This window comes from Lepisma saccharinum, chromosome 28 (genome assembly GCF_977018435.1).
Source record: "Lepisma saccharinum chromosome 28, izLepSacc3.1, whole genome shotgun sequence".
Classification (NCBI taxonomy): domain Eukaryota; kingdom Metazoa; phylum Arthropoda; class Insecta; order Zygentoma; family Lepismatidae; genus Lepisma; species Lepisma saccharinum.
Window position 1 is genome coordinate 27,576,028 of NC_139256.1, and position 23,340 is coordinate 27,599,367.

The following is a 23,340-nucleotide window of genomic DNA, read 5'->3' on the forward strand; positions in this document are numbered from 1 at the left end:
TAATTTTCTTGTTGTACGTAACAGCTGTGCATCGGCCCACTGCAGCGATTTTTCTATCTGCTCCATTAGCAACACTGCTTCTTGAGTTGTGTCGCGCATCGCACGTCAGAAATATCTGTGTTGGACTCTACAAGGCCACTGCAGTGCGCAACGTTGAAATGGTGATGACCAATCGTTATCAGGCCAAGGGGGAACCACATTGGCGCCAGCCTCGTGGTGCGGCCATCTTGATGTCCGCCACCTTGAATTCAACTTCAGAATTTTAAATGGGAAGGGGGTGATATGATATATCAAATCAGGCTAGAATTTCCCGAGAAATGCAATGGTGAAGGTTTTTTCGACTTATCTTGAACCAGTAAAAAGTTATGACTGAATTCTTGTACCAATTTGCTGCTTTTCGAGGTGTTAGAAAAATGCCTTAAAATTTGTTTAGCGCATCGGTAATGCATCGGGATCAAAGTGATGTCTAGGGACAGAAATTCGCATGCCATTGCACACGATTTAAATCGGATACATCCACGAAGAGCTGCGCATTATGAATGGTTGTCGCAAACAATTTACAGTGTGACGCTTCCATTGAATTAAAAGTGCTTCACAGTGACAAGATTAATGTTTATGTTCATAAGGAAGTTCATAAACAGAATATGCGACCCTTGTGATCTGATAACTAACTTTGGACATAAACTGCTTCACAACGTTCCCATAGTGTACTGGTGTTCCTCCCTATTAAAAAAGCTCTGTAAAAAGTACCTTCTTTCATAAGCAAGGATGAAGAAACCTGTTTATTTAACAAATCCAAGTAACCCTAAGCATTTAAGGTTCCGTTGATGAAAATTGACTAACCAATCATGTTCCACACAGCACGCCACATCATTAACTTACCAGCACTAACCATTCAGCTTTGATCTGTCAAAAATGGGTTATCAGATAAAAATCATCGAATATTCTGTTTATGAACTTCCTTATGAACATAAACATTAGCCTTGCCAATTGGAAGGACTTTTCATTTAATGGAAGCGTCACACTGTAATTGTTCGCGACAACCATTCATAAAGCGCAGCTCATCATGGATGTATCCGATTAAAATAATGTGCAATGGCATGCGAACTTATCTTCCTAGACGTCACTTTGATCTCGATGTGTTACCGATGCGCTAAACAAATTTTAAGGCATTTTTCTAACTCTTCGAAAAGGAGCAAATTGGTACAAGAATTCAGTCATAACTTTTTACTGGTTAAAGATACATCAAAAAACCTTCACCATTGCATTTCTCGTGAAATTCTAGCCTGATTTGATATATCATATCACCCCCTTCCCAATTAAAATTCCGAAGTTGAATTCAAGATGGCGGATATCAAGATGGCCGCCGACCGTGCGGCTGGCGTCAATGTGGTTCCCCCTTGGCCTGGCTACGATTGGTCATCACCATTTCCACGTTGTACGCTCCAGTGGTCTTGTACCAGGGTGTTAAGTGACTTTTTGAGCCAAGCTGTATAGAATATCAAATATCATTTCAGTTTGACAATAATCGTACACATATATGTGCAAAATTCGTGCTGATAGATTCAGCCCATAATCATCTATTCATTTTCATATATTGCTATGTATTGGTTAGATATATTAAATTACATTTTAACATAGAGATGATAACTCTGTTCACTTTAGTTTCAATTTTACTGCGTCTTTGACTTCCTGAAGGATATTTGAGAGCCCACTACCACAAATTACGGTTGTACGTGAACTACTGGGCTTCGAGCGTATACCAATCGCTTCTCTGTTCGAGCGTTATTCGCTCGAGCCAAGAATCTGTCAATTCCTTAAGCCATCTAGCGTCATCCGTGCGGCCTATTAGACGATCGAACATAAAAGCCTCGATGCAGAACTTCAATGGGGGTGCATTCACCTTTCCCGAATTATTCACTGCATTTATTTGAAAATTTTGATTTTCTCAACATTTTGGAGGGGGTTGTAGCCCCATCAGCCCCCTCTGCGTACGCCAGTGACCCTGGCCAGCCCATAAATTCATCACTGTGTTCACACTTTATAGACATATAGAAAAGTTTGTCCGGTACTGAACATGGCATTTCTACTTTTTTAAAAAACCTAATGGTGACAACAAGGATTTTGATTACTACATAAAATAAATAAACGTACCCTCACAAATGGATAATCATGCCCAGGACAGGACTCGAATCAGAACGTTCGGTACGTCAACTACGTACGCAATGCGTTAGGCGACCGAGGTGGCTACAATAGGCACTGATTTCTCGTTATTCACTATCCATTAAAACAACTGTTAAAACTGTTACCAGATGGCTCTAAATGTCGTATATAAGATAAGATTAAGAATTTATAAATATTATTAGATTTCTACAAGTATTAGTACAGTTATATTTTCGATGTACATATAACTGGTATGTCCGGATGCACAACGTTATTGTTAACAGGATTTTACTATATGAAATATATCGTTTTCTACCTTCAATTAATGCAAAATGATAAAAGTTTTCAAAATTTAGAAGGAAGGAATTTCATACTGGGTAATAATGAGGTTATTGAAGACAAACATTTTTCCACACATGCTATTTAAATGTAATGAGACGATTGTGCATGGGGTTGAACAAGAGTTCCATATATTCCGGTTAAAAGACATGGTTTTAATATTTGGAAATTTAAAAAAAATATTTTGAACTTCAAAATATTAAAACCATGATTTTTACTCGTGATTATATTCTAAACAACTCATAATTATTTGACTCCAGTAGTACATTAAGACCACGAACTACTGATAAATCAAATTATTAAAATTAATAGAGAAATGCATCAAAGGACACTATCTATGACCTGCTGATCAGTGTAATGCACTAAAATGCATCAGTTGAGAAGATCAGACACGACCACTTCAAGGAAATCAAAACTAACCCTTGCAATTGATGAACCAAAAGTACATCAACCCTGATTTCATGCATTCGAGTTTTGTGTGTATATATATATCTGAGTGCTCACTGAATTGCCACCACCTACCTAATACTTTGTTGGTCCACCTTTGGCTCGGCGGACGGCCTGGACACGACGTGTCTTGGATTCCACGAGGTGTTGATATGTCTCCATGGGGATCTGACACCATATACACCAATTATTATCCCATAACGAGCCAACTTACATCGGTGCATGGTTCGAAAAGCTCGTTCCACAACATCCTACAGATGCTCTATGTGATTGAGATCGGGGGAGTCAGGGGACCAATTCATATGCTGCATCTCTGTGGAATGTTCCTCCAGCCAAGCAAGTACAGTCCCGCTTCGGTGTCACCGTGCATTGTCGTTCTTGAAAATGCCGTCCCATTGTGGGGTGTAAGTTGTTCCCCAACACCTCCCGATGCACCACGGATGTCACACGGTAGTCCATGCACACGAATGGTCCCAGTCCATGTCAACAGAAGCAACCCCACACCGTACAGCCGCCCTCACCCGCCTGTACAGCACTCACCATGCAGGAAGGGTCCATAGCGTTGTGCTGTTGGCGCCACACACGCACACACCCGTCACATTGGTGTATCAAAAACCGTGATTCATCGGACCAACACACCCTTTTCCAATCGTCCACCGTCCAATCAGCGTAGTTTTGGGGCCAAGCGAGACGAAGTTGGCGGTGACGCTTGGTGAGAAGTAGGTGACGAGTGGGTCGTCTGCTGTGGAACTTTATGCGTGTGATATGGGTGTTGTGCATCCACTGCTGTATTCGCGATTAAAATTATTCGATATGCTATCTGGTGAGATTTTCAGGAACCACTCCACGTAGGACACTTCGTTTCGCTTCGCCGTGTTGAAGCCGTTCAAAGCATGGGGAACATGCGAAAAATTAACGTATACTGTTCAGTTTTTTGCTCAAAATTGTTTTGTGGTTCAGGACAAGTGAAAAGCTTACATGTGTTTTCTACCCCGTGGAATCAACAAAAAGAAACGTTTAAATAAATCAGGGAAAACAACTGATTGACAAGATTGGCATAACTGAAATGCGGCAAGGAAATTGCGAAGAACGCACGGGTCTGTTAACTTTATTTTCCGAAATAATCTTTCGGAAAGATGATTTTATTGCCATGAAAGTAAGTTTTAAATTGTTCTTTATGAATATAACATTTTTTTTCGAAAACAATGTATTATGTATGTAATTTGGAACAGGTGCAAGTCGATTAAGTGCGAAGATGAAAATAGTTTGAGAATTAATTAATGTCCGTAATCATAGAAGTAAGTCAGAAAAACATAATTGACATGCTAATGTTGCTGTTTCATTCAGCAAGTGAATTTTTAGTGAAGACTGAAGATAGCCTCAATGAAATTGTTGTTATTGTTGTTATTATTATCATTATCCGGTGTTGTTATCAAAACCAGCCTGCCTCTTTGGGGAAAAAACTGCAACGGCATGTTTACATTTATTTCCTGCCCAAGCTTTGCAATACAGGTGAATTGCTTTATTTTCAAATCAATTCTGAGAGCCCCAGTCAGGCAGTTACAACCGAGGTGCAGTGCAGATGAAACTGCACCGCTTTGATCAACCAGTGCGTATACATTAGTTTCGTGTGCGTTTTCCGTGTTATTTTTATTATCATAATTATATGCTTCGCTCTCAGAACATCTTCACCTTCGTTATAGTTCCTGGAATTCACATCGCATTCGCAATATTTAAATATAACGCGTAATTTAAACGTTCCTTCCATACCAGCAATGACAACACGCTGCTATTACGTACTACTATACTGACTGTATCTAAAGAAAGATCTATCCTACGTAGAGCGGCCATATTGGAAGCGACACTAGCGCTCAGGTGGTAATTTTAATCGCGAATTGGTCCCGTAATTCCCGGACGCTGACGGTGCGTTCAACTGTCACGAGCCGTTTGACTCGACGCTCTCCCCGCAGTGGGTGTCACTGTACGCCATTGCAATTCTACCTGTTGGTGCTCGTTGCCCCGTTTTGTGCCACTCTCTGTACCCCTTCATGACACTGGAACGGGCGCATCCGACCAGTATCGCCGTCTGGGTGACACGCACAATAGCGCCCTTTTGGAACGACGTTAACTCCTGACCACCTCCCATATTAACGTGTGCTGTTTCACTAATATGTACCGTTGTGTCTATACATTCACCACGATACTTCCAGTCGGGGTGGTCATGTGATCAGAGCAACCGCTGGGCCGTTCCTCGTTGTTTCGAGGGGTGATCGCAATTCAGTGAGCACTCGGTGTTGGATTGGAATGATCCTATTGAAACTCAATGGCATCACTACAACCCAAGGGTGTCCGTGACTGTACATATATATTCTATTGAGTGAACTGAACGAGCAATGAACAAAGTAGACGAAAGCACTCGATTAGTTCCTTATAACTAAGGAAATCTGTTATATTTCCTTGTTATTAAAATATGTTTTCATAAAGATACACATATTTTGTTTGCTGTAAATTTGGACACAATAATAACTAATATTTCAATTTAATAGTGTCAATAAATACACTTGGAAATATTTTATTTCTAAAATAGCAAAGCCCAGCCATTGAAGTTCCCACAAAACAACTTTTGTCATTGACTTTGTAATGACCTTGCGTTTCATACACAATGGAGGTACATAATGGTTCGTAACCTAGGTCCAGTTCCAATTAGCCTATCTTGCATAAAATGAACTTAAAATAATAACTCAACCTCATTACTTCTCCCATTTTTTCCAAGATAGCGTCCGAAATACTTCTTTTTTACATATTTCTCAACCCTCAAAAATGTACCATGATGACCTTCTCCTTAAAGAAAAACACATTTAATACTAAATATTTCATAAGAAATAATTGTGTTCAAAGAGTTGCCGCACAAAAGGACCTGGGCGTCATATTTGACGAGAAACTTTCCTTTTCTGAGCACATCTCTACAGTCACAAGGGGTTCAATGCGTATGCTGGGTCTTCTCTATCGTTTCACGGAAATAAACAACCTGACTGCCCTCGGCACCTTTTACAAATCTTTTGTGTCACCTAAAATTGAATACTGTTCTCCGATCTGGTCTATGGCATGCCCCTCAAATTCAGATAGACTTAATTCCGTCCTAAATTTCTTCCTGGCCATTGTTCGACACCGAATTCCGTCCACAAAACACTTGCAAAAGTCCATCCTCCTGCAAATGTTAAATATCCAAACTCCACAAGAGAGACATAGACAGGCTGCCCATATATTTCTACATAAAATAGTGAGTGGCAAGATCAGAAGTGATCGCCTTCTTCAGGAAATTCACTTTCGTGTGCCTGCCCGCTCAACAAGAAGCACTCAACTTTTTGCTTTTCAGAAGCCGAGATTGTGCCTCATCCAGCGCTCTCTGTTCCATATCTGCCCAGTCTATATAATAATCTAGGAAGCCAAATAGGCATTTTTGAAAATCTGGACAGTTTTAGAAGAAAGTTGACTAAAAGTATGTAAGTCTCTTAACCACATGTAATTTTTCTATGTTGTTATTTTTGTTGTATTATGTTATTATTTTTGTCCTTACGTTCTATAAAATCGTTCCAATGTAAAATGGCTAACGCTGTATTTGGAATCTTCTATTAAATAAATAAATAAATAAACTATACACACACACACATGCTATCAAATAAAACTTCAAATAACAAATAGTAAAAAATTGTCTACAATTTTCATTCTTATCTTTTTCTTTTTTACATAACAGCAATTAAACGTCTAAAAATGAGTTATTTGTGGAGGAAATCGCATTTGATTTCATGCACGTAGATTCGAATCGCAAATTCTGAACTTGTACTCATCACGAAACAAACACCAACTGACTTTTGAGTCGAAATTCAAAATCGTGATCTGCACTTTGAATATGTCGCGAATATCTGTTTTAAAATGTTCCGTTCTTGCAGAATTTTTACGATTTTTCGGCGGCACTGGGAAACCTTGTCAAGGGTGGCCTAGCTGGTCGCGGCCCATCTTACCAATTGTCGAACAGCGAAAGCCACAAATTTGCCTACAGGGTCCTACTCTTCTCCGACTGACACACGCCAGAAAAATACCTTGTAGAAGTCACGGCCTGTAGAAGCGAAAGACCTGAGGAATGCAATTAGAATCTGGCACCTGTCGAGATCTGAAAGATCCTCTAGCAGTAGAAGGCACGTAGCGAGGAAAATCCTCCAAGTTCTAGAATGTGCCTAAGGTAGAACCGGGAGGTGTGTATCAAGGGCAAAATCAGAAAGTAATAGTTTTCTGAATGTTAGTGACAATGATTCTTTATTAACGTGTAAAGTTAATTGTCGTATACATTATAAAGGCAAATTATATGAACGAGTTAAAAGCAAACATTGAAAAAGCAATGGAAAAATGTAAACTTGATTTAACAGTAACAAATTACTATTGAACGAACAGAAAACAAATTACCTGGTTTTCCACACTAAACATAAAAGTAAAACTAAAGATTTGGTAAAGAATAGCCATCTTCCAGTATACTTGGTTAGCGAAACAAAATTTTTAGGAGTAACTATAAATTAAAATCTAAATTTGTCAAACCACGTAAAAATACTTGTTAAAAACTCAATTCCGAAATATTTGCACTGAGGATATTAAAACAAACACTTGATACAAATTCACTAATTCAGGTATATCTATCATGCAATGTTTCATTTACTAATAAATTATGCAATAGAATTTTGGGGGAACTCACCAACAAGTTTAGAAACATTTAGAAAAGAAAAGCAAGCCATTAGCAAAAGTAAAGCCTAGGGAATCGTGCAAAATGTTGTTTAAAAAATATACAAAATATTAACGCTCCCTTTACTGTACATGTATGAAGTGGCATATGCGAATAAAATATTACTCCACAAAGCTCAATAGAACATACATGTAACATTAACACCCGAAATAAACAGCTTCTAATGTACTTTGTCAGCCTAATATTAGTTCAAGAAGGACCCTAACAGATGGCAATTAAAATATTCAATAAGCTACCAATTAATAATAGCAGAAAATATGACAAGGTTCAAAAATAAATTGTTATTAAATCAGGAATATTATAGCGTTATTGAATACTTAAATTGCAAATTATAGAAATTCTGTATTTATATTTTTTTGTCTGAACTGTACTGAATCCTCCAAATACCAATGGAGTAATAAAATTCAAATTCTATGGCTTAAGGATAATCCACTTAACGTTGTGTACCAAGAGTAAAAGAGCATTATTTAAATCCCCACCACTTCAGTATTATGGCTGGACTAATACTGGTAGAAAACGAAGGACAAGTATTATACACAATTCACCAATTTGTCTTTAACAAATAAATATATTTTATCAACAAAAATAAGCTTCCCCAAAAGATTTAAGCATATTTTAATTGAATCCAATGTACTTTTTTATTTGTTGCGTTTTTTCAAGTCCACCTTATTCACAGAAAGATTAATCTGGACCGAATTGCTATGTGCTTGCACAGCGTATCGCATCCAGGACCCCTTTATTACAAGGCGACGTTACCACTACGCTATCAGTGAGGCTTCTTTCGTGTTAGGTGAGATTCAGCAGTTATTGTTTTGTTATTTAGGGTCGTATTCTCCCACTCCTGGCGACGTTGAAATGAGTTATGATGAGATAAAACCAATGAAGGCGCACTCACAAAAAACACCTATGGAGGGCAGGACGCGAACCCAGGATCTTCGGTGGCGAGATCAAAGTCGACCACTTAACGAGCTGGACCAAGGAGTCAACAAGGGGCAGTTATTTCTGGTATGGTTACTTCCCCGTGGTAACTTTCCATTCACACTACAGAAAAAAAAAAGAGTACAATTCTTCACTTGAGTATTTGCACGCTAGATGTCATTGTATCTAAAAAGAGAATTTCGTTTTTACAAACATTTGTCGTTGCCTTGAGTTAATGCAGATGACTTCTAGTTAGTGCATATTATTTAGTGTAGCTACACGTATTGTGCTTTTGTAGATAAAATCGTTGATCTCAAGTCTATCATCCTATTTAAATCAGATTCCGGAAAAGATGTTTTCTTTTACATCATTACACTAGACTCTCACTATTCCGGCCCTCAATAGTCCGCCCTCTCAGTAATCCGGCCCACGTCCGGCCTGTAGTCACTCAAGCAGAAATGACGCCCACAACAATGAATTACTTGTTCAACAATGTTGTTAGTTAAAAATGTTAAACACTGCTATATATACGTACAGTATTTGAAATTGTGACTTTCTTACAGTAAAGTTCAGTACATACTATGGCTTCTAAAAGGAAACACGTAAAGTACAGCCTGTATAGTCCCTATGTGTTTAAACTACATAGTAGTACGTAATTTCCGACCCTCTCAATAATCCAGCACTTCCGCGAATCCGGCACCCATACGTGCAAGGAATTGCCGGATTAGCGAGAGTCTAGTGTATTAGGGATAAAAGGGGTGGACAGAAACGCAGTCAATAGATGTAGGGCCGGACCCTGTGGCCGAGTGGTTAGCATATCGCGCTGCGACGCCAAGGGTCCCGAGTTTGAATCCCGCTCGGGCTTGGTTCTTTGTGAATGTCCATTCATCAATTTCATCATTTCATCACTCATCCCCATCTTCGCAAATTAGCAAAGAGGCACAAAACGCAAAGTAAAATAAACTAAATCAATAGATGTAGGAATAGCACACCTTATCCTTTTTCCTATTTTATTCATTTTCGGATGAACAAGCTGACAAAATTATGACTTGTAGTTATTGTTACAGACAGTCTACACTCTGTCCCTAAGCGAAGGAGAACAAGTTTCTGCGCAAGTAGGGTAGAGAATCGAGAGGGCTCGACCAATGAACTCGTGAGAGAGGAAGTGAAAGCAGCTAACAGCCGTTTGCAGCAGCAAGCACGAACTACTTTGCTCTGCCCACTCTCTCTGGAGAAAGAGTGTAAATGTCCTCCTGTAGCAAGCATTAACAATTCGAGGCGAAATTTCGCACTTTTCAGGTGCAAAGGCAACTTTGTCCCATTAAAGTTCGTTCTTACTACATTCAATGCTTGCATTAAGTTAGAAGCTACTCCGCCAGGCGGCACCAGTATCCACTCCTATATCCGCCATTTGCTTGACGCAAACTTTTTCGGCCACTGTATTTTGCGCGAGTGGGCAAAAGATGAGGTTCGACCAGTTACCAGATTTTTACGGGCAAAATGGACAGCGCCGATTGAAATCTAGTGTGAGCTAGCAGCCTCTTTATGACCTCGATGTTACGACTGTCCAGACTGTGTGAAATGATGTCGTGAATTTAAGCATGGTCAGACTAGTGTGACATTTGAAGAAAAGAGGGCGCCTCATTCCACGTTTGCAGATCATGTTTCAGAGATAGAATTGTATTTGAGGGTGGATCGATATGTATTCCTTGGAAAGCTGGAACATTTTAGTACCATATTGCTGATATATATAGCAAAATGTTACATGTAGTCTGTAATCTGCAGGGTATAATTTTGTTGAATTCTTGCAAGAATTGTTATGGTACGAGTCAAATCAAGTAGCCAATAAACTTCATTTAATAGGTATGCCCAAATGAAAAGGATATCTTTGCTGTAGCGGCTTTGTATCGAATCGAAGAAGTTAAATATGATTGCCGATAGATGGCTCGGTGTTTGTCCCAGTTTGCAGGTGTTGCAAAGGACTTGGCCTGCTGTTTCCTCAGTTGGCGAGAGTGGTTTTGCGCGGACGGGTGCATTATGGATTCCTCCAGATCAGTGCAGAGAGCTGTAATCCAATTTCTTCGCGCAGAAGGCGAGCATGCTTCACAAATTTATCGCAGGCGGTACTGCAACACGTTGCTGAGGCTTAAACAGGCCATCAAAAACAAGCGCAGAGGTAAGCTCTCGAAGGGGATAGTGCTGTTCCAGGACAACGCTAGGCCACATGTGGCCAAGAAGACCCTCGACCTGCTGAGAAAATTTTAATGGAAAGTTCTCACGCATCCTCCATACTGCCCCGATATTTCCCCATGTGACTTAAAACAATCACTGAAAGGTCAACAGTTCACAAGTGACAAGGAAGTGCAGAACACCGTGGAAAATTGGATCCGTAAGCAACCCAGGAGTTTCTACACTGAAGCCATCCACTCCCTTCTACGCGCTGGGATCAGTGCATCACTATCAATGGCAATTATGTGTAGGTATCATGTATCAGTTATTCTGTAATGCAAATATTCTGTAATATAATACTCTTTAGATATAACCGTAGTCTCCTTTTCATTTGGGCATACCTATACCTATTAATGGCGTTTCGAACACATCATCCTTTGGCGGGTTTTGTACAGTAATACTCACGTGAATTTAGTGCAACCCAGTTGCAACGTCTGAATGCGCGAAAGTCAAATATAGGATGTTTCATAATTCCTCTCCGGAATTTCGAAGTCTGTTACTCAGGGGCCAATTCACCAAAAGATATGAGAGCAACTCAGTGAAGAGAGTTAACCCACCTTAGTGATTCGACAGACGTAAAACGAACAGGTAGGTCGGGCCCCGAGATTGTGAACCGCATAGGAGCAATATTACAGAATTGACGTATGTCGAGTCACCAAGGGATTACAGATCGAACATTTGTAAGGTGGGTTAAAAACTTCGATGACATGCTATCATCCCCGTGGTTGATATGACTCCTGAGCAACAGTCTTCCGAAATCCCGAAAGGAATTATGAAACACACTGTACAGCAGCACACGTTGCTGTTTTCGCTACATGACACATGTTCACGTGCAATGGTGTACGTCTCGTATAACGGTAGAGAAGGGGAGAAAGCGAGTGAGCGCAGCAAAGCAGTGCGCGCTGCTGCAAACGCGTTACAGTTGCTCTCTCTCGCCATACACTCACTTTCCTCTCTCACGGGTTCATTGGTCGAGTCTTCTGGAGTGAACTACTTGCGCGGGGACTTGATTTCGTTCGTTTGCTCCACACATTCCCGGAACAAAGTGTAGCTCAACGACTTAGCAGATGAGGCTGGTTGACTTCCAGGGTTGCCTTCTCTACCTGCTCTTCTTGGTTGAACTGCGAAGGGATATCAGTTGACTGACCGAAAGGTAGTTATGACCACGAAACGGATTTATATGTATTAAAAAGTAAGACATGTAATTATACAGAGTATTTAGTTATTTTAATGGACTTACAATTGACAAAAATGCCAATTTTCATTAAGCAAGTTTTTCATATAGCTGAATAAAATATATTAGGCTTATATTGACTCTAATGCAAGATACAAAAATGGATTATCATTGTTTCCTTAGAGTGCTGAATCGTGAATCTCCTATTGGCCCCAAAGACAGATTTACATTGACCAAAACTACGCAGGAGATAACGAGGATATAATTAAAATATGTAATGGATTTCACCGAGAAAGTTTGAGCTTATACAGGGTAGGAAATAACCATTTGCTAGGGGTCTGCAGGAAAACTGTGTTAACATGGAGTCATTGAGGTGTGGTGTGTTAAAGTAAGCTTTTTTCTGTGTTTCAGGAATAAATTCCAAGATGGCGAATCTATTGTGTGACAGTGAGGAGCAGCGAGTTGTTCACACTAACTCCATGCATTCATAAACTGCAAATGGGTCGCAAAGAAACTGCATCGAAGTGAACGTTCTTGACTGCCAAGGTTATTCCGCTCCTCAAGGATCCCAACAATACCCTGGATGCAACGAGGTCTGCTTCCTTCACGACAAAGCAACTTGCTTCAAGGCAAATGCTACCCAAGACAACGGAGGTCTGCTTCCTTCACGACAAAGCAACTTGCTTCAAGGCAAATGCTACCCAAGACAACGGAGGTCTGTTTCCATCACGACAAAGCACCTTGCTTCAAGGCAAATGCTACCCAAGAAAACGGAGGTCTGCTTCCTTCACGACAAAGCAACTTGCTTCAAGGCAAATGCTACCCAAGACAACGGAGGTCTGCTTCCTTCACGACAAAGCAACTTGCTTCAAGGCAAATGCTACCCAAGACAACGGAGGTCTGCTTCCTTCACGACAAAGCAACTTGCTTCAAGGCAAATGCTACCCAAGACAACGGAGGTCTGCTTCTTTCACGACAAAGCAACTTGCTTCAAGGCAAATGCTACCCAAGACAACGGAGGTCTGTTTCTATCACGACAAAGCACCTTGCTTCAAGGCAAATGCTACCCAAGAAAACGGAGGTCTGCTTCCTTCACGACAAAGCAACTTGCTTCAAGGCAAATGCTACCCAAGACAACGGAGGTCTGCTTCCTTCACGACAAAGCAACTTGCTTCAAGGCAAATGCTACCCAAGAAAACGGAGGTCTGCTTCCTTCACGACAAAGCAACTTGCTTCAAGGCAAATGCTACCCAAGACAACGGAGGTCTGTTTCCATCACGACAATCACCTTGCTTCAAGACAAATGCTACCCAAGAAAACGGAGGTCTGCTTCCTTCACGATAAAGCAACTTGCTTCAAGGCAAATGCTACCCAAGACAACGGAGGTCTGCTTCCTTCACGACAAAGCAAGTTGCTTCAAGGCAAATGCTACCCAAGACAACGGAGGTCTGCTTCCTTCACGACAAAGCAACTTGCTTCAAGGCAAATGCTACCCAAGACAACGGAGGTCTGCTTCCTTCACGACAATCACCTTGCTTCAAGGCAAATGCTACCCAAGACCGTCTTCGGCGAAGTGGCATTGACTTCTTCAGCAGTTCTGAATGGGCGGATGCATCACCGAACCTGAATGCAGCGGAGCACTTTGGGGCTATTGTGAAGGATGCAGTTGAGTCCCTGATGATAGAGGAACGTGGACCAGACCGCTATTCCCGAGCAACACTCCTTGCACATGTCCTCCGTGACATGGAATGGAATACGGACTGTTTGCGAATCTTCTGCGCTCCTAGCCTGATCGTCTTCGTGCTGTGAGAGAAGCAAACGTCCGACATACTAACTTTTAATTTTGTTTTTGTAACCACAATTTTCGTAGTAAAAATTTGATATTACCATAATTTCTTAATTGTTGTTTCTTTTTACTGTGGAGCCCTAGCAAAATGTTATTTCCCACCCTGTATATATAATGTTTATTGTTGACAAGAATGAGAGATGCATTGTCTATTAGCAAGATTTAAAATAAGCAGAATACAATACAAAGAAAATTCAGATGAACGGTAAACCTTCGGTATTTAACGCAAGAAAAGAAAATGTAGTATTAGCATGAAAATGGAATATATGCCGGAAAGCGTTTGAAAATATGGACATTATATGTAAAAATATGGATAATAAAAACAGCATTTTGGAGCTTACATATCACGATTCCCAAAGATAATACACAAGACATTTTGATTTTAGCATTGTATGAATATATGTATTTTCATATAAATCCTTTCCCTGCTTATGACTAAGGGTAAAGCAACAAATTAGCAACAATGACCATCCCTGATTTGGTAGTCGAAAATTCTAGCTGCATTCTTTCACCGCGCAGATTTTAGTGCGCATATACTAACCTATGAACGAGAAAAGCAACAATAAAAACTATTTCCTACCTGATCCAACTTCAATAATTCTTCCGGCGTATCAGGAAGTTGTCCCAGCGTCAGAGGCGGGTTTAGGTTCACCTCCTTCCCTAGGGACCTCACCACTTCTTCCCGGTTGTAACGATCAGCGAAGACGCAGGATGCAGGGATCAGACCATGGACAGTGTAGCTGATCGCACGGACGAGTATCCTGGAAAAGAGGGAAAAGCAAAATCATTGTTAAAATATGGATCAAGACATCCTACAAACCAAGGTGGATTGATTTAAATCGGGTTGATTTAAATCAGGTGATTTTTTAAATCACTCATTCAAATCAAGTGATTTTTTAAATCACTGACTTAAATCAGTTGATTTTTAAAAATCACTGACTTAAATCAGGTGATTTTTTAAAATCACTGATTTAAATCAGGTGATTCTTTAAAATCACTGATATAATCAGGTGATTCTTTAAAATCACTGATTTAAATCAGGTGATTCTTTAAAATCACTGATTTAAATCAGGTAATTTTTTAAAATCACTGATTTAAATCAGGTGAATTTTTAAAATCACTGATTTAAATCAGGTGATTTTTTAAATGACTGATTTACATCACTTTGAAAAAATAGTTTATAGAATAATGTAATTACACAAGGATTTTGTAGATATAAGAATCACTTTTGGTTAAAGTACATTAATCTCGTAATCATTTAATAGTGTTTATTGAGCTCTAAGATAGAAAAAGAAATGAAACAAAACATATACCTAGGTATACTGATGGGGAAATGTAATATGCAAACTGTAAACACACTTGAATTATGTTGATTTAAAATTCAATAATTTTTATAGGCAAAAATAGCAAAAATTTTGTGAAGAAAAATATATCAAATACTAATCAAGTTATACAGTAAATAGTGTCATTATCATTAAAATGTAAATAAATATGGCAGCCGATATTATGCAAAGTTATTAAAAAATTGTCAAAATTCAGCTACAAAGACTTTAAAAAATATTTGAAGTTACAATTATAGAATGTTTTATTTTCTTTCGAAGAAAAGTTTCTGAAATTATGTATTATAGTTCATTAACACTGAACAAATATTTCCATAGTAGGTTCATGTATATAGTGTCAGAAACAGAAAAATACATATTTGCATATATTTTTTTTATTTCCTTTTACCGAACTGTTCAAATATTTTACAGAGCCGTGTACTAGAAAAATCATTTCTATGAAAAAAAAGAAAAAAACATATCTATACCTATGGTGTCAAGAACCATACCAGCAAATTTAAGCGTGTGTTTTAAAAAAAATAAAAAATTGATTTAAATAAGAAAATTATATTTAAATCAAAGAAAACATCAAAAATGATTTTTTTTAATAAAAAATCTTGTTGCGAGCATTCAGAACTACGGATAACATAAATGACAGATATTATGTGGTGATATGAAAATTGTAGCTTTAGTTCTTGAACCAACTTGGTTATACAAAGCACTCTTCTTTCCTGTGTTGAATGGGATAGCAGAGATCGAAAATCACATTTTGAAAATGGCAACAAAGGAACATCATAGAACATTGTAAGTACATCTCTCGTAGTAGTTAAAAAACTTCATCAAAGCCATTGACCATAACGGAGCAGCATTTCGTTACCTCAGGGACAAGTTTCAACATGTAACGCCAAAGTTATAGAGGACAAATGTGTGGGACCACAGATCTGCAATCTGTTTAAGAATTTACACACCGATGAAGTAATTCGTGATTCTGAAAAAGAAGCTTGGGCTGCTTTGAAGATGATAGCAAACAACTTTCTTGGAAACTAGTTAACGGAGAATTACAAAGAACTGGTAGAAAGTATGCTGTCATGGTGTAAAATAAATGGGATGCAACATGAAAAAAAAAGGTAAAGTGTTCCCCTGTGCATAGCACCACGCCATGAAGGCGTATAGGGGGTGTGGGGGTAACGCCCCACACTTTCTTGATCCGGTCGTGAGTGGGGGTGATGTGATCAGCATCACGCCCCTGACCGCCTTTACCCCCCAGGGTTTCTCCCAGGTACCCATGTTATTCGACGCTGGGTAGGCGCCGTTAGAAAAGTTCCCGGATTTGAACCGGCCGGGGATCGAACCCGGGACCTTGAGCATGGCAGTCAGACGCGTTACCGACTGAGCCACCGCGGCCATATATATATATATATATATATATATATATATATATATATATATATTTTGCACTCCCATATCGACTTTTTCTCCGACAACTGTGGTTCTATCAGTTACGAGCATAGAGAGCGTTTCCATCAGGCTGTATTGTGCAGGAGGCCTTAGAAAGAGCGTTTCGCGGGCTAACAGCAGACGTCGCTCGCACACTATTGCCGATACTCTCGTGTCGTCTGCTCCTCAGCAGAGGTCACTCACCCTTCCAGAAGGGTGCAGCGAGCTACCTGTGGCAACCGGGCTCGTTCATTCGCGGACCTGATTGGTTCTCGCAGACACACCGCCATATTGTCGTCTGCTGTAAGCCCGCGAAGCGATCTTTCTAAGGCCTCCTGCACTATAGTATGCAGAAACGCTTCCAAGGTCAATGAACTCCATGTGTTTGCAGGCTATTGTTGTAAAGCACTAGAGAAACATCTGCTGATTCATACAAATAGAGTGCAAAGAAGTATCGTACTAGCAAATAAGGTTCAGAGTACGGCAATACCTTTAAGTTGCAATGCCTAGAGTCAGTGGCGGCGAATAGAGAGGCGAGGGGGCAGTTGCCCCCTACTTTTCGCCCCTTTTGCCCCGGCAGTATGCTAAACCTTATCTACAAAGGGAAATATACTATATATGCCCCCCCGGTTTTGGAACCTAATCGCCACTACTGACTAGAGAAGTTAATTATATTGAGACTATATTACAGGTTACCTATACTGCATCGCATGTAGCTAAGGGAATAATGCATTGTTTTCAAATAGAAATCTTAGTTCTCTACATCCTCGATCGTTGAGTTCCAGTCTTGAGACTTTGTGCCTCCGTATATGCGTTAATCGTTTTTCGTTATGTCATTTGTCATGGCTGGTGTTGTGAGTCGGATAATGTTACTTGCAACTGTCGCAAGTGTAAGGATTGACTTAGGTAAAGGGAATTTTCTATCCTTCTTCTACTGAGAGGAATTGAGGTAGAAGGTGGCAACAGGTGTGCTGCGAAAAGGTTTTAATTGTCATTTTCGAACTCACCACATCGAAATCTTTAAGAAAAATGGCTTCTTTCATTTCTGAAGTAAACAAAAAGTTGAACTTAATAGATAATGTAATGAAAAGTACATTCATTTTTATTTAAGCATGCAGCACATAAAAATAATTGCAACAGAAATGTAAAACAATGTAATAAATTTTAGGGTACTAGTGTGCTGCCATCTAGTGAGATCTCTGTAGTTGACACATACTCCTTATAAATATGTCAAGTTCGACCCATAAATAATGCCAGCAAGATGAAGGGTGCAGCACCCCTACTACAACCCAATTTTCATTTAAATATGAATAATAATAATAATAATAATAATAACAAAATATATTAGTGACTATATAATAAACACAATGTTAGTATTTATTGTAATAAAGAAACTTTTTCCTCAATTCTAAGTGGTTATGTACATGTCCAAAGTGTAATAGGCTATAACTGTAATTGTCACATAAATATGTTTTTTACTACCACCCTGAAATAGTTTTCAATAGTTTTTAAATCGCCTACATAAACTTGCTGCGAGAGTACTTAGATTAAGCTTTTCTCCGAGTATGTTACTGTATTTTTAATTATCACTAATTTGCTTACACACTGTTACCATGCATATGTTACGTAAGTACGAACATTATACTTTTAATATAAGGATGATTTTGTCAAATAGGAACAAATGAAAACATGTGTTGCTGCTGCAATAAAACTGCGTGTTTAGTGAAGTCAGAGAGTTGTGGTCTCCTTCTTTCTGTTTTTAATTCATCTCTCTCTCTCTTTAACTGTCTCTCGCTTCTAAGAACCATTGATCAGAAACCAGGTTACAATTACTCACCAACTTTAAGAGCATTTTAAATGGATTTCAATTATTTGACACATGGGAATATGTTGAAGGTAGTGAAGAAGGTTACACATATATTAAAACAAATCTTGCCTCGCGCATTGATAGAATTTATGTATCTAATAATGTTAAGCAACACGTTTCTAACGTGCAAAGATTCCCAATTTGCTTTTCAGACCATTTTGCATATATCGTTAGGACAAAAAATAGACTCAGATAATATTTGTAGAGGACCAGGTTTCTGGCATTTAAATAATGCATTGATCCAAGACTAGGAATTCATAGTACGTTATCAAGAAAAGTGGAAGACGTGGTAAAAAAAAATTACTTATAAGACAAATCTTGTTGAGTGAAAGGGTTAGCTGATTTAAAGTAGAATTCCAAAAAAATTGTATTTGTTAAAATTATGGAAAACAAAAATATCAAGATAGAAATAGTATGTAGAATTTCTACTATAGTGTTTTGCATGCATTAAAATTGCAAGGTAAGTCAGTGAAAATCTAAGTTAAGCATGTTCAGGCGATATTATTAGGATTCCATAGAAATAAAGTAAAAGGTATTCAAGTAAGAAGTAAGGTACATCCTTTTGATCCCGAGGAAACAACCACTTTATATCATATAAAACAAGAACGAAATAGAGGTCAAAGAAAAATTATAACTAAAATTAAAACTAAATATGAGAAAGAAATTATAATGCAATCTGAAATTCAAAAAGAAATAAAGGAACATTTTCAACATAAATTTGAAACAGAAACGATGGCTGAAATAGAAGGTAAGATAATAATAAATCATATACACACAATCCTTCAGGATGATAGAAATATAAGAGTTTACCCAGTATAAAATAACTAAAGCGGTTTTCAGTTTACGTGGAAATGTATCACCAGGTATCGATGGTATTACAAGTGAAGGTTATAAAAAGATATGGCCTACTATAGGACCCACAGTAACTAAGTGGGTTCAAGAGGTATTTCACAAAATGAAGATAGGAAAAAAATGTAGTACTGGAGTGACTGTTTTAATACATAAGGTAAAGAAACCGATAACAATTAATGACTACAGACCAATTAATCTAATGAATGTTGAGAATAAAATCTTAACAAAAATAGTATCAAATAGGTTAAAACCATATATGTCATTGTTAGTAGGTAACACACAATATGGAATACCCAGTGTTGGCACCATACACCAAGCATTAATGATAACCAAAAATATAATAGCAACATATGAAGAGAAGAGTGACACTGACACAGCTATTTTCACGCTTGACTTTGCTTCTGCATATGATTATGTTAGCCATAAATACTTAAAATTATTTTTATAAAAACTTGGATTTGGTGACAAATTTATTAGCTGGGTACAACTATTAACTAGAAATATATATATATTAAGGTACTTGTTAATGGGTTCCTAACATCGACAATACAGGTGAAAAGAGGAGTCTTACAAGGATCCCCGTTAAGTTCATATCTGTTCATGTTATCGTTATCACCTTTTCTGAACATGATTCAAACAAAATTGTCATCTCTGAGATATTGTGAAAATAACTTACATGTTTGTGGGTATATGGTGGCTTAACAGCCTTCATTAACTCGAAGACTGGTTATGAGGAAGTTATAGTCCGTCTAAATGAATACATGCAAATATCAGGCGAAAAAAATAATTATAAAAAATCGTACTTGTTGCCACTGGGAAAGCAAACGAACTTAACATAGGGTAAAGGGCGGACAGATGGCGCATCACCTGTCTAGCATAGAACGAGCAGTCCGCTGGCGCCACTTTTCCACAGTTTTGAACGAGACAACAGGACGAACGAATGACTGTTGTGTTCCAGATTCATCAGATAGCAGAGAAATTACAAGAGTTTTACGTCATCAGGACGTAGATGGTAAGTGAAATAAATTTATTACCACTATTTTGTAAGCATTATAGATCTCAGATAGGAAGCAATTGAGAAATTTTCGGAAAGCTTGTTTATTGTACTTCCATACTTGTTTTGTATATTCAGGTCAGTGTAGCCATCTGGTGAGGTTTTGTGAAAATATTTATCTCGACGTTGTGGGGTAAGATGACTCAATGTTGAGTGGGACAGATGGCGGCGTTTTTTATATTTACATGAAAGTTTACAATATCAGTAATCTACTACGGAGTCTGATACTATTGTTTTATTACTCATAAACCAAATTTTCTACTCGTTTCATTACCTCGGCCTTTACTCTTTCTACTTTTTTTTACAGAAATATGCCAAGAACGCACCAGAGATCAACGGAACGAGCATCTTGGACGGAGGAAGACATCAGAAAGCTGCACAGCGTATGATTAACGAGAAGATGAAAGTGCGCGAAGCGAGTCGACAATTCCACAAACCAGAGTCTACCTGTGAAGACGACTTCTTTCCAAGAACTTGTGGAATTGGCGGATTTAAGGCTATACCGGATCATGTTCACCTTCGCTCATTGAGTTTGAGTTTTGGATTTAGGTCCACGTTATGCACAGCACGGGAAGGCTAATCGGGACTGGACCTACAGTCCAAAAGTTGGATCTGAGCCACTTGTGCCTCCACCCGGTAACGAACTCATCTTCGCTATGTTTCTGTGACCGCAACGAATCTTACCGACATGAAAATAAAGAGTGCCTAGAACTGTACCAAGAGTTAACGTCCACAGCAAATAGGATACAATGCCTCAAATAAGTAAGCTGGTTCCATAAAACTCGTTCAGTTTATCCTGATAAGTGCTCTGCGTATGGAAAAGTGAAGAAATGGAACCACGGGAGAAGATGTGAGGCGCTAAACTATTATATTCAGATCGCATTTCCACTGCGCCATCTGTCCCACCCAGGTGGGACAGATGGCTAAAGGCTACTATTCTGTTGCGCGCATATTGTCGCTACATGGTGATACAGAACATAGCCATCATACAGTTTTATTGTTCCTCAAGAACTGAAAAATGATGTAAAGTACATTGAAAATAAATAAAAAGATAATAAGCAGCTATTTTCCGTTGACTGAAAATGTGCGCCATCTGTCCCCCCTTTGGATGTGAAATTGTAGCTAAAAATAAAGTAAGAATATTGGGGATAGTTTTTCAGAATACATTACACATACAAATTTTGAAGCAATAATAAACAACATACAATGTTTGATTATAACGAACGTGTTAAGAAATATATCGATTATATCACGATTGCATTATTTAAACAGATACATATTCGCTAAAGTTTTGTTTGTTGTAGCACTCATTCCTTTGTCACGAATTTTTCCAACACGTTTACGATCGCTAGCTACGTATTTCTTGTGGCAAGGTCAGGTTTCCAGAGTGGCTTATCACTAGGACTCGCAAGTTGAGGAAAAATCCTTTTTTTCCTGGTGTCCGAAGACGAGAACATAATATATGTTAATTTTGGGTCATTGTAGGCCAGAAAAAGGTGGGTTTTATTTGTCCTTTTTTGCATTTTTCGGCGTTTTGTTTCGCTTATTGGTTCTTTTTTAGGCCTTTTTTTAGGTCTTAACGGATTTTCTTTTGCAACTTCACCTTCTTTCGACTACGTTTCTAATACCCATTCTCAATGCGAATCATCATCAGTTCATCACCTCTTAAACATCCTTTCTGTAGTAAAGAAATAAAAAATATATATATATATATTTGAACCATCCCTGAAACGAGAAAAACATTCTTCGACGACTGAAGCAGGTACGGTACAAGGTCCTTTAACCATAACTTGTCTGGAAGGTCTCGGTGTAAGTGGAAACTTTCTCTTGTTTTGAAGCTTTCAGTTTTCTCGCACTGTGTGCTCCATACCACCAGAATTTTGTATTTTTTATTCATTAAATATATAATTAAAACTGAAGTTATTAATTAATTTGGATCACATTTATACGTCTTTTTTTTCGTTTTAAGGTCTTTTTTTTAATTTTTAGGTTTTTTATAGGTCTTTTTTTGGCAATTTATAGGTCTTCAACTATCACTTCAGTGCAACAGCGAACGACAGGAGGATTGGGACTGACGCACGTGGAATGGAAAGCAGCGTCATTGTTCAACACGCGTAATCTACAGACGCTCACACAACAACCAGATAGCTACACAGCGATAGTGCTACAATCGATCCTAAAAATTAAAAAAAATCTCTTGATCTTGCCAATGCACGCAGCAGCTATCCCGAAAAACTTTGCTTATCTTTTACCGTCTATTGCAGAATGTGTGTACAGACTGGGAGCAGGAAGTACGATGCCAAACCTACAAGTCAATGAGTTGTATCGCCAGGAACTTGGCCTAAATACGCAGCCAACGAAAGTACAGCAACAGACTCTCAATAAGGAATGGAACATGGTATGGGCGAATGTTTGGGCGAAACATTTAACTAACAAAACTTAAATCCTTATGGTACATATTAGTACATGACAAATATGATACCAAAAGTAAAATATATCGACTTCAATTCAGTAACAATGTAATGTGTGCAATGAGGAAGATACAATAGAACACAGAATATCTAAATGTCATCCTCTAGTACCATATGTTAAGTACAATATGTCGTACATCAATAGCTAGATATACGACACAGACTGTAATAGTACCAGATTTTAAGTATTATCCTAAAACCAAATGGAATGGAGTAATATAATAATTGCTTATTATCAATTCTATTTACTATACGTATATTAAACTGCACGATCATTAAGTACGCATGTAATTTAAAAGATTTCTTACAACAGGAACTAATGATTGACTTGGTGTTTTGACTTGGTGTCTTAAGTCCACTTTATGCACAGTAAGGATTATCTGGACTGGACCTACAGTTTAAAGTGGGATCCGAACAACTATATGCCTCCAC

At 38.5% G+C, this 23,340-nt stretch overlaps 1 protein-coding gene across 1 annotated transcript in view; it reads right to left on the reverse strand.

Moving 5' to 3' along the window:
- rsh (Rap GTPase activating protein radish) overlaps positions 1-23,340 on the reverse strand; it is a 666,322-nt gene that overhangs the window by 241,236 nt on the left and 401,746 nt on the right. Inside the window, exon 4 of the mRNA XM_083113954.1 lies at positions 14,489-14,669. Coding sequence (XP_082970080.1) covers positions 14,489-14,669 — 181 coding nt within the window. The remainder of the gene's footprint in view (positions 1-14,488; positions 14,670-23,340) is intronic.